At 38.6% G+C, this 13,497-nt stretch overlaps 1 protein-coding gene across 10 annotated transcripts in view; it reads right to left on the bottom strand.

The window, feature by feature from the left end:
- The window catches only part of LOC138937077 (protein tramtrack, alpha isoform-like), a 51,397-nt gene that overhangs the window by 14,607 nt on the left and 23,293 nt on the right, over nucleotides 1-13,497 (bottom strand). For 9 of the 10 annotated variants that reach the window (XM_070302976.1, XM_070302973.1, XM_070302980.1 and 6 more), the window contains 3 exons: nucleotides 12,589-13,021; nucleotides 11,527-12,274; nucleotides 11,381-11,440 (listed from right to left, as the gene is read on the bottom strand). In XM_070302976.1, the coding sequence (XP_070159077.1) occupies nucleotides 11,381-11,440; nucleotides 11,527-12,274; nucleotides 12,589-12,807 (1,027 nt within the window). In that variant the 5' untranslated portion in view covers nucleotides 12,808-13,021. Of the gene's footprint in view, nucleotides 1-3,963; nucleotides 6,732-11,380; nucleotides 11,441-11,526; nucleotides 12,275-12,588; nucleotides 13,022-13,497 lie in introns of those variants that run through there. The other variant, XM_070302981.1, reaches the window with a different exon arrangement.

The raw sequence follows: 13,497 nt of genomic DNA, 5'->3' as shown, positions 1-13,497 counted from the left end.
AAGCAGTGGTATCAACGCAGAGTACTCGCTTTTTAACAACCTTAACTCTAAAAGTTCAACAACATCGAGAAGGCAACGAACGTGAGCGAATTTCTCTCTTCCCTTTAAACATCATAAATTTAAACAACGGGTCTCAAGATCAGTCGCTGCAAATATCGCACTTTAACAGCAATTTACCCTGATCACGAGCCTTTAGATGCCGGCAAGGTATCCAGATCGAATTCGAGGCTGGCCGATCTGCTCACGTGCTATCATCGTGTGTCGCAAAGTGCTCTCTGTAACTGCCTTGATTGCCACAAAAGGATGTGATAATGTTAACAATCATCAGGATATTTGTTGTGTCGTGAAATTTACGGTGATAAAAAATAGAATAATTAAAAGTTATGTGATGACACTAAAAGACTTCACAGAATCCTACGAGAACTATTAAAACTTATTCTAGAAATTAAAAACTGATTTCAATTTTGTATATATAAATTTTATATACAGAGTGTTCCTAAAATTTTTTTGAATATGTGTTAGAAACATTCTGTAGATTAGAAAAGTGCCACGCTAAATTTCAGAGATGGTAAATAATATTTTAATTTACATATAAACTATACTATATATAAGCGCATGTGTATATGTATGTATGTGTGTGTATATATATATATATATATATATATATATATATATATTCATACGCACATGCACATAATCCTTTGGTGTATGCAAAATTTCTAAATAACACGGAAGAAGCAGTGGTATCAACGCAGAGTACTAAATCTTGTCGAAGAAGTAATAAATCTCCAATTCTCACACCCTTTTTCACGCTTCTCACGCAGACATCGACTAGGGTAAACCAAAGCTATTATTATACAGACTGATAAAATTGCAACTTTTAAAAACCACATACCGACGAAAACTCTGCAGGTCTCGCGCGAAACAACAGCAACGACGATGATAAATTCGACTATTAAAATCGACTCGTTTAAATTCGAGAAAAAATTGCAACATCCCAGGCGTATCTTTTCGAAAAATTATCCATCAAAATGACCTGCAAGCATTTTCTCTCTCAGTGATCTCTTCTTTCGAAACGACAATCCTTTTCGCCTTTCCTTTCTTTAATTAATTGAGTTAGTCTTAGCCTCTCAGTGATTATCAAATGTGAGTGTGTATTTAATTATTATATTTATATTTGCTTGCCTTTCTCTCTCTCTAAAAATCGATATAAAGCTGTCTAGCCGCTGCCTCTTTGCACTTTTCTTGTTTTTTCTCCTTCTTTTTTTTTGTGAAAATCCATCCCCATAAATTCTTTCGTCGTGTCATCGCATACACACATTGGACAATGGGTTTTAGACAACCCATTGTAGAACCGGGCCGTGACCGCCCGCTTTCACCCACTCTTTCGCACGATTTTTCTCTAGGGTCCTTAGGGAATCCTACCACCATCCTTAGACGTTCTTTGGTCCATCAAAGTTTTGAATATTGTGGATAATAATTGACCTGACGGCACACGCGAGATTCTCCTATCCCAGAAATACTTGGTGCCTTAATCCTTTACCAAGAATTAATTAATGAATATCTTGGCCGCTAAGTACTATTCTAATCGACAATAATTTTTATAAAATTTGATACGAGTAATGGAAATTGAATTGAAAGAGATCGCTATGTTTTTTCCTTGGCACCGCATATCCTAGGCTTTCGAGACTCGCGGAAGATTTCTCCACAGGACACATCTTTGTCCTCTCTTGGGATAAATAATCTATAAGGGTCGGTAAGAAGTTCTTTGGTCCATCGCAGTTTCGAATATATTGCGGTTAATTGACCTGAGTGCGCGAACAACATCCACGGCACGGTTCACTACCCAATCCCGCTTAATGTTGACGAAACACAATCCCGTCACCATTTTTCCTCCCCACTAGCAAAAATCCATTTCCCTATCACCCTCTTACGTCTATTGCGCTATCTTTGCTGCCTCTGCGCCTAACTATTTAGTATTATATAGAACTCTCTATTTGCCTAAAACATATGTTCGAATCGTGGCGCAATCTTATTGAGCTCCATGAATTAAATGCAGAATGAGTGCTCTCGATAATTTTGAGCAATTGCTTTTCGAGATAGATAGCACGAAAAAAAACCTTAACATCGTGCGCGCGCGCGTGTGAGTGTTCTCTCAATTTGAAACCAGTATTCTAATCCTCAAAAGTAGAACCGCTTGAATTTTGATCGAATTCTATCTGAAACGATTTTACGTAATTGTGAAAAATGCTCCTAGTTAGATCTTTGCCATCATGATACGTTCTTTTAATGGAGAAACAAAAAAAAAACAAAAAACAAAGCGAAAGCACTTATTCCGGGGAGATCAAGGAGCCCATTTTCGCTCACGCGACAACGATCCGGCCCTTACGACTGTAACTTTTGTTATCCTTGCAACGCTAGAGAAACCTCTTGAATAACGAACGAACAACACTGGTCGATCGCGCGGGATGGGACCCCACGCCGCGCGTTAAAGTAACAACGAAGATCTCTATTACTTGTAATAACTGATTAATAGTAGCAGTAATAATAATAATAATAATAATAGTTATAGTTATTATGTAGCCTCTAGTCGTCTAATGTCTATGCCCAACTAGTGAAAAATTTGTATATAAATCGTCTCGCCCTTTTCTCCACGGAGGAGGGAGGGTATTCGACGGAGTGTAAAGTGCAAAATATAGTAAGCTATGATGTTGTATTTTTAGTGCTCTCTCTCGCGACTAAGCCTCTACCCGCCATCACCATATCACCTGCGCGGCCTGTTTCGGCTGATGAAGTCACTCGCGGCACGAATGAAAATCTTCACATTTTTGCACATATCAGTAAAATTAGCAATATTATTCTCTAATTACCACATATATTACCGCGTCTTTGAAAATTCTCATCTGAAATTGTCAAAATGATAAAATCGCATAGAGTAAAATAATAGTTAAATAAAACTATAACTTTTTTTTTACTTATCGTTAAATATTTATAATTATAGAAATCTAAAATGTATAATATAAAAACTATATTATTCATTGTGGACTATTCAAGATTCGGGCAGGCTATGACTTGATAACTTGGCGAATTTTAGATAAAAAATAAACTAAGGATAAAGTTAATAGAAAAACATAGCAGAAATGATTAACTTGAAGCTACTATTAGTACTCGGCAAAAAATTCATAAAAGCTATAAAAATAAAAGCTATAAAACTTTCAGTAAACAAATCTGGTATCTTTGATTGAAAATTGAAGAACGATAAACAATACTTATATATATATATATATATGCTATATAAATAAATAAAAAATTTAACAATTTTTTTATAGATATTAACATAAGTTCTATGATTTTACATTAAAATAAATTTATTATAAAAGCATTATAAAAAATTGTAATATAATAAAAAAAAATTTCGAGAAACTATAAAGTTACAAAATCAAATTGAAATTGTAATTTGGATAAATCTCCGCCAATCGTTATGTTTTTTTCTATTTTTTATATCGTATCTTCGATATAAAAAAAGACTGTTTCGAAATCTGTTCCGTTTTCTCCAATTACGATACATTGTTACATTGATTTTTCAAGCTACCTAAAAAATCATGATATGAGCGATGTATCTTTCTCAAGTCATTACGCGATTCATCAAATTCTTTCCGCGAATGTTCGTCCAGAAGTGGAGTCAGCCAAACAAGCCGGGCGGTCCGACATGGCGACGGCGTTGTTAAGTTATTACTAAGGTGCCTTCAGTCTATCCAATGTCAGTACTATCTTGTATTTGGTGTCGTTAAAACCGTCCCCCTCTGCAATCTTTCACGAGATTGCAGCGCTTGTCCTACCTTCCATTTTTCTCCCCCACTTTTTTCACACATCACCGCTCCCCCAAATAATGTTTCCGCAACATTCTCTCTCTTTGCGACTCAAACGACTCAACAACAACATGGCGAACGGTCATCGATACATATATATATATTGCATTTGCTCAGTCTACATAGTTCCCTTATTATTTACACTGCATGTTCGCGCGCATGTTTCATCCTATTTAGTTTTCCGTTTTATCTTTCAAGTCTTTTACGAATTCAGTTGAAAGAGTTTCTCTCTCAATATAGTTGCACAACAAATATTTAACAATCTATTACATATAATTGGTGTATTGTTCCCAAAATTCTCACTTTCCATACACAAGTTTATTTATTGCTATATGTGATGATAGTGTAATCGTCCCAACTTTTTTCTTTGGGAGATAACTTCGAGGTACATTAAGTACTTCGAGATGTATCAACAAAGTGTTTAAAACTATATTTTGCCAAGAACGCGGAAAGATCCTTGTTTGTGAAAAATACGAATAAAGTTTGCGAACTTGTAAACTGAACTTTTTCGATGAAACGCGCGCGCGCACTTTTCATAGAAATGTATCGCCGAACTGCATCACAGCTGGCATGTTTGATTCTTTCTCTCTCTGTCTCCCTCTATCTTTCTCTGCAACGTAATATATATAGTCAGGCGATAATAAATATATTTTTTCTATCTTTCTCTTTCTGTCTCTGCGTTGATTTGGATTTACACGGCGTCTCTCCCTCCTTTTTACTTGCAACTGCTTTTACGATTGAACTCACGCGTTATATCACGCATTGTAACGAGCGCATCGGTTAGATTTATATAAATTTTTCATTTAATTTACGATAGTACAAAGCCTCTTCTGTCCCCCCCATTTTTACAGTCGCCTCGCTCTTTCTACTCAAAGCGAGCGCGATAATAAAACTCATTCGTTTCGTAACTTTAATGCCCGTTGTTTGTTACACACGCACAGTTTCGTTTCATTCTTTTGGAGTTTCCGACGCTGCTAGAGCTACGATTGCAATTCTTCGAAAAAAGATAAACGTTGCGTGACGCGACATGCTGAATCGTGCGCATTGTGGGTCTTCGAAGGCACGGAGATTGATAGACAACTAGAACTAACACTGGAACCAGAATCAGGATCAGCAGCAGAAATGAAATTTAGGGTAGGTATGCATTGTACGCGAGCAATGAAAGTTGTCTATAAAATGGTACCAAGAATACCGTTAAAAAGACATCAACCAATAATTTGCCAATACATCTCGTTAATTTAAGTATTTATAAAAATTACTTTGGTAATTGCTCGAATTTGCTGTACTAGACTTGGTCAGACCCGCGTCATGTATTCGCAGACGTTACGCAGCGTCAGTGCGATCCAATAGAAAAGCTCTTTCAACTGTTTGAGCGATAACATCAAATCTGTTTCCAAAAAGATTCTGCAATTTGGAAATAGAAAAGCGTATATATGTTTGATATCTATAAATACATGATATCCAAGATTGATTCTGCCAAGGCATATATTTGATACCAGAATATTCAGCTCATCTCTTTCATGTGATATGCATGTCATATAATACAACATTAAAAAACGGTGTAACATATATTTTATAAAATATGTTTCACCATAAACTCGAGATGATCAACGCTCAAAAAGTTATTTCGTGCATCGGAAAAACTCTCTCGTAAAAACACCCGCGCAAAAATCGAAAAGAAACATGTGCTGCGACGATGATGTTCGTAGCTAAAATTTTGCATACCCATCTCCGCATTTTCCCTCTAACCATTCTATTGTAGCCATCTCACAAGATCGATCATTTGCCTACCTATATTTGTCTATCGCTTACACATATCTATCCACTGCCTTCCTCTCTTTCCATTCGCGAGAACGCATTGATTTTGTTCGAGGCGCTTTGTCTGGTGCTTTCCTCGCATTTTCCTTGAGCTCTTCTACCTCCTCCTCCCGCGTTTTACTTTCCTTTAACTTCTCTTTTTGGCAAGCACATCAGCGGCCCGCAAATCTTCCTTAGTGTCTCCCACGAATGTAGCCAGTTTTTATAGTTTCTCTTGGGGTATTATAATCTATAACACTCTATAGACTCTTTAGAATCTTCATATTAAGATCTTCGCTATTATTAATCACTGGGTAAATGAAAGCTCTCCTTTTGATAACATAAAGAACCTTGATGTATCATATAATCTTGAAAATCTATTGCAATATCGCAAAATACCAATTTCTCGTGGACCGTCGCGCGAAAGAAAACACAAGCCGAAGGAGGAGGTAGAACGAGAGGACGTCCATCCGACAGCAGTGGTCTACCGCGGCTGACCCATGCTGCTACTGCTGTTGCCACCGTTGCTACTACTGAGACTCATATGCGGCTTAAGACTATGTATAATTTTCACGTGGGCGACCATATTGTCTTTTCTGGTGAATTCTTTACAGCAGACCGGACAGGCGTAGTACTTGACGTTAGGCTTGTGCGAGGTGACATAGTGCCGACAGAAGTTGCTGATGTGTGTGTATGTGCGATGACATACGGTGCAGCGATAAACGTCGCCCTCCTTCACGCAAAAGTCTCGCACCGAGCCCTCCGTACGCTCGTTTTCAACCTTGAACGAGCCTTCAAAGTCGCTCTGACTGATTTCCGCCTCGCCGGCCATCACACTGAATATGGCACTGCTTATGTTGTCCTTCGTCTTTGTCTCCATTTCGGTGTCCGAGTGTTGCTGCTGCTGCTGTTGATCGTCAGCCATTGACATCGCCGCGGCGGTCGACGCGGCCTTACCTTGCAGCGTCGACGTGCTGAACTCCTTGCGAAAGCATCGCTCAAAATTGATGCGGATATGAGTCGGCGGCTCGCCGCTATCACCACCGCTCGACGTTTCTTCTAATTCTGAAACGAAGAAATCTCGATCCTTTAAATCGCTCTATGTACCCGCGCCTGTAATATATATCGTGCAAGCATTTGGATGTGCAATAGGAATTCGTTTATCAGAAAACCAAATTCTTGTTAAATATAAGCTTTCAAAAAAAAATGGTACTGATGAATAATATTCCAGATATATTTGGTATGTTATTCGTCTTTTAATTAGCATTTTAAATCCTTGGTACCAAAAATCTTCGTCTGTCACTAGTCAAACCTTTAACTTTTTATTTTAAAAAATGAAGATTATACACTCTTCACCCAAGTCATCTTACAAATAGATAAGAGTATTGTTGCACAAGTTTCCGCTACGCAAACTCTTCCGCGATATTCTGATAAACGAAGTTTTATCGCACATTGTGATTATGTATCTCTGTGTATGTATATACTGTATTGACACAACGTATTTCTATATTTGTGGGGGGAAGCAAGGGGAAGGGTAGAGCCAGCAAAAAAGAGTCACCGTACTTGAATCTCGGCCGTCTCAGTCAACTTCTGTCCCGCGTAAAAGAATAACTTTACTGCGCTATGACACGCCTTCTCCATGTCGTCCCCACCCCCGCTCGTCTATTCCCCTTTAGATTCTTCCACTTTCACACATTTTCTCTCTCTCTCTCTCTCTCTCTCTCGCCAAAGCAAAATTGAATTCTCAGCACAACATCAGTTTTTCTCTCTTTCTCCCAAAGTTCTGGCGCTCCATCTTATCTTTCACACAAGCGTCTTCTTCTTATCTTCTTCTCCTGCATATTCACCATACACATATACACCCGCACTTCTTATTTACACATTTCACACACGCCTACATCCTGCAAACATACATACGTACAAGCCTCTAGAAAATCATATATGGGTGTCTTGTGAGATTATGCTTCCGTTCAATCAATCAATCAATCAATCAATCAATCAATCAATAATAATAATAATAATAATAATAATAATAAAAGAAAATCCGATTGTTCGAATATCGAGATATGGATGATTTTTGAAACGAGTCGAGCGATCAAAGTCGATCAAGCGAGAGATGCTGCCTAATGAAAAGCTTGATCAATTTTGATCAATTTTGATCGATCACAACGAAAAACTATCAATGTTTAGACGTTCGAACAAAGGCGATCGCGATTAAGCAAATTATATAAACTCGAGTTTAGAAAAGCTTTACAAAAGTTAAAACTCTTAATTTATATAGAATATAAAATTTGTTGAAGAAGCATTTTTTACTTATGGAATCTATGAGATTAATAGAAAGGACTATACCTCTTTGGACAACCCGTATATAACCAGGTGATCATCACATATATGTGAACTGATTAATAGACATCTAACGATACATGTGCACACTTTACCAACCCCTTTGTCCAGTGCGTCCAGTCAGTCTGCCAGTATCCATCTCTACGAGAAAACGATCCATCGAGATCGAGGACGCTCGAGAAAAAAGCAATATTTTCTCTTCCTTGTATATTTTATTAAATTACTTTATATAAGTTGTTTCTCAAATATATGTAATTACTTCTATTGCACATATATGTATATATATATATATATATATATATATATATATATATATATATATACATATACGTCGTTATCCGCTTTCGGCCTCCGACGTCACATCCTTTTATATCCGGCTTTCTCTTACACTCCGGCACTTTTTCAAAAACAGTTCCGTCTTTTCGTTCGATCTATTTATTTACGATTTTGACTTCAATTCTTTTAGAAATCTTTCTTTTTAGCGGCTGGCCTCCCTAGTTCCCTCGCTTCCCCGCGCAAAAGCTTAAATCTTTCAGAGATCGAATGATGGTGACTCAGATAATCTCAACTCACCTGCACCAAAAGTGAACAAAGCGATCACGGTCACTACCGAAACGAGATCATCTCCGACGACATTTCTCTCTTCGAAGCACTCTCTTTCGCGCGCGCGCACGTATATGTAGTAGTTTTTATAGAAAGGAAAAAAAAAAGAAACGTACGTCACACTATTTCTCTCTCTCTCTCTCTTCTGATTTTTTCTTTTTTGATTTGTCACTCTTTATTTTTACGTATTTTTAATCTATCCCGTTTCTATTTTTATTTTTCCTTTTGCTAGTCATCTTTTTTTTCCATGTCGTCATTATCGTCTAATAAAGCAATGAGAAGAACGCAAGAGAAGACGGAAACGATAAACCTGCCGACAATATGTCGTCTGTTATTTAAGTATACTTCATCATCATCATCATCGTCATTTACGCTCTTCTCTCCTTCTTTGCTGTCTGTCTTTTCGCGATAAAGAATGAGATTTTGCTATTCTATCTTTCTCGCAACGAACGAGCGTAAAAGAAGTTAACCAGCGTTCAAGGTGTGAAAATCAGACAACAACAAAAAAAAAGTAAGCACCGCTAAAAGCTGGCTCTACCCCCTCCTGTTACTATTGGCCAATGGCAGCGAAGCGTTTCTCATTTATGCGGAAAAAGAGTATGGTGAACATGGTACAAGGATGTTAGCGGAGAAGAGTGTCGGATATATAATCGTAGATTAGAATCGGTTGAGTTAAATTAGGATTGGGGATAGATTTGAAACATCGAACAGAGCGACAGGTGCGGTTCGGCAGAAAGAAGACGCAGATTGATCATAGAGAGGCAAAGTAAAGGTGGCCGATTTGTGCTCCGAAGAGGGGAAGGAAAAAAAAAGAGGGTAGGAACGAGGCGCTGCTCATTGGCCGAGCGTGAGAATTACGTATGGGTTATTACGTATATATGTATTTAGATATATATATATATATATATATATATATATATATATGTATATATATGTATATATCTTTCTTTATTATGTACGTCTTTGACGAGAACAACAACCGGCGACAAGTGCAATGGGTTTCAAAGATTAATTAATTTCAAAGAGACGTTCGGGCGTACAGAAGGGAGTTTTCTTTACATTTTTTTCTTTCCTCCAGGGTATCATGGTACATTTCGAACACACGAGCTCTCTTTAACGAGACGACTGTTTCTCTCGCAGACTCTCTCTTTCTATATGTATGTGTCTTCATTTATTTCTATTGTATCCCCTGTGTCTCGATTTTTCTCCTCGCAATTGAAATATCATCCCGCGCGCGTATCAATATACGTATCCCAAGTGCGACTACTATTTATTTGGCATGCTGTTCGTTTATAGCTTAAAAAAAAAGTTATTTTACTGTTGTTTTCTCTCGTCAGAAAATTACTTTACTGCTTTTTTTCTCAAAGATGCAAGCTTCTTCGGACGCAGAATTTTCTCTCGCGTCGAAATTGTTTTCTTTTTATCTGTTTGTTTCTTGTGTGCGTTTCGTTTCAAAAATGATCAGGTTCGCGAAAAAATTTCAAAGCGCAGAATTACGATTTTAGAAAATAATCGCGCGCGCGATTCGACATTTATATCATCACGAGTCCTGGTCAACTCCTATATAAAAAAATAAAAAAAAAAAAAAAAAGGAAAGAGCGCACTTGCAGAAGAGCGGCAATGAGCCGCGGCAAGGCAGCTCGAGAGAAGTCTGAAAAGTCAAATTCATTAGCACATAAAGGATAAAACATCGTCCACGTGGACAACGTACATGATAAAAGTTGGATTCGCGCTAGCTAGCGTCGTTGCGACGCGAGTCTCGAAATTTGGATAATCAAAATTATCGATCACCCTCGCGGGTTAGGCTTTTAAAATTCTGAGATTCTCAGACGTCGTCGATCGACCTCGACGAATCGTGCGAGAGAGCCGTAAGAGTCGTTCTCACGTAGAGAGTCTACAGCGTCGACCATAATGCCACGCAAGGTTCGCTTGCTTGCTTGCTCCTCGGGGCTTCACAAGAGACGAATAAGCATTCGGACGTCACAAAAGCGAGTTCTTCCCCGTCTTTCGGGTCCGCACGCAGAAGAATGTTTAACACGACACAATCGTATAAACTTAGCATTACAATTTCTATAATTCTTTTAATTTTATAGTTATTAATATTTAAAAAATTGCCATTATTAATAAAGTAGCTACTAATTATATAATCAACCTGTTAGATTTAATTTCAAAAAAGAAATATATACATTGTCAAGATAATGTAACATTCTTCTCCGCGCTCGCGCGTTATGGGAATCACAATTCACACCATGCTAAGACATATTTGGTAGGGTATCGCGATTAAATACGCGATTTCATTCTACGTTATTATTGCGACTTTTTGCAAAACTATTTCGCGAAACTATGTGGTCTTTTTAAAACACGATTTAATCTTCAGGCGCATGTTGCATTCTGTGCTACACGTTGCGACTTACCTTGTGTAATTTTCGCGAGTGCATTCTCAAAATCAACGATTATAATCACAGAAGTAAAACCAGAAAAATATGCAACCACAAATCTAAAGAAGTTAATCTCTATAATGTTTGTTATAAAGACTATACTATTAATTATATTGATTGCGCACAAAAATTGCATAACCGATCGTTTAATTAATTACAATTTCCAAACGTGGTTTTTATTTGAAAGATATTATACTACAACATCTGTGAAACGCTCGTTCACGAAAATTGCGTAAGAGTTTAAATTGCCGTTTTGCGTTCCGTTTTATTAGGGAGTATTAGCAATGCAACGCTTCTATATCGAAGTCAAGTACGCTCTGAAAATCTTACCTTGCTTGAAACTTTCACTCCCTTGTCTACTGTGCGGCCGCGCGAATGTCTCATCCGAGGCTAGAATCAATAATGACGAATCAATTTAGGGTTTTTTTTTTTTTCTTTATTCGATCTCATATCACGTATTTCGTTCCGCTTCTTACCTTGCGCCGAGGTGCTGGGTGTCGGTTCTGGTTCCCGTTTAACCCGCGTGACTGGCGGCTCTGGCGTATCGGTGCCATTCTCCGTAGGTTCGTCTCTCCTCGTCGACGACGATCCTGAGGAGGCTGTACCGGCGGCGGAATTATTAGCGCCCGCTGCGGAATTGGCACCAACGCTGTTGGCGGTGTTGGTGCCACTCCTGATGTTACTGTTGCCGCTAACCTCGCTCTGAAAGTCCAGCCCCATCTTCATTTCCATCATTTCAGGTGAACCTTGTACCAAATCGGCGCCCGAACATGATTGTAAGTCTTGGCCACCGATTTCACCAATCGGCGTGTCCGATGAGCCACTCAACTTCCTAGGTCTACCGCGTTTTCTCTTGGGCGCCGTAAGCGCAGAGCCAAGTAACGGATGGCTGGACATATGATGGAACCTTTTCTGCGCGACATGGTGATGATGTTGACCGATTTGGTTGATCCGATGGAGATTGGGCGGCGGGGGTGCCACCGTGTTCTGACCGCCACCCAATAGCGAAGATGTGATACTTGGTAGATCGCATTTGTCCTCGTTCACTTCGGTCAGGCCTTTTATCCTTAGGGACTCGGCAACTCGTAGAAAGGCGGTCAGTCGGTCTTGGTCGACGCTTACCTCGCCGCGGTACATAAAGTCCAAAAGGCTGCGCATGTCCACATATGGAACATCCTTGAGAATGACTATCGGGTGCTTATCGGGATGGCCAACAAACAAGGCCTACAAATAAGAATATTTATCATATCAGTTAAACATGTTAATCCTTTTTCCCAAAAAAATAAAAAAAAAAAATAAAAAAATAAAATAAAAATAAAAAAGATTGTAAAGGCAAGTGATAGTTTTGCATTGCAATCTGTCTTTCTAAAAAAAATTACCGATATTAATATGAATAAAATGCAATTATGATTTATTGAAGATATTGATGGTAATTTTATCATAAAATTATAAATAATTGATGGTAATGTCTCGCTATCATTTATTTGTTTCAATGTTAATCTTAAAAAAGAATAATCATAGAAAGAAATGGAGTTTACCTGAAAATAGGGGCTACATGCCGACAGCACCATCTTATGCGCCCTGAGTAATTGGCCCTCAACGGCCAGCGTGACATCGACGAATGACTCGTCGTGCAACAACTGGTCAAAGACGGAAAGCAGATTGCTCTGGTGATTGTTCCAGCGCAAACAGAACCTCTGCGACGCCATCGCTTCGCTTCTCAGATCCGCCAGGTTGCCGTTGATGTCCGCTAACATGGGGGGACCTGGCTGTTTGTCGCCGTATTGTCGTCGTTGCCACTGCTGCCGCCACTTCGTCCTCGTTTCTTCTTTTGCTTCTCCACGGCGCCACCACCTTCTACGATGACGAAGCCACTCGCTCTTGCTCGTGCTGCTGCTCCTTCTACTACTCGTCCTCGTGCTGCTCTGCTCTTCATCGGCCAAGAATTATCGTGTCCGTCTTACTCGTGACCTGCAACAGAGATATAATGATGATTAGTACCGTGAAGCAGTGTATCCTCTCTCTCTCTCTCTTAAATTTCTAATTTTCTTCCATTTTAATTGTGACTCGATCAGAACTTTATCTTGTAATTAAACATGAGCATTTTCCACACATATATGTTTATATATCACAAATTTAATATAATTTTTTTTTGTTTGTTAAATATACGAAGGGCATCAAAGCAGGTGTCTTGAGCATCAAAAATTACAAAGACGATTCTAAGAAAGGATGAGGATACGATGGAGAATAGACGTGGGTGTACGACCCTGAAGAATGACAGAGAGCGAATAGACGATTCATTCGCGGTTTGTGTATACCTTTTATGCAATTCTCTTGTTTCACCCCTTCCAATTACAATAAGTCATCACGTATATGATATTTCACGTCTACGAAGAAAAACAAGTCATCGAAAGACGCTCCATCAAAATAAAATATTGTTATTCATT

Source organism: Polyergus mexicanus, unplaced genomic scaffold, assembly GCF_030449975.1.
Source record: "Polyergus mexicanus isolate NDT 795.1 unplaced genomic scaffold, iyPolMexi1.0 SCAF_10, whole genome shotgun sequence".
Lineage (NCBI taxonomy): Eukaryota > Metazoa > Arthropoda > Insecta > Hymenoptera > Formicidae > Polyergus > Polyergus mexicanus.
This window is presented reverse-complemented; position numbering and strand designations above follow the sequence as displayed.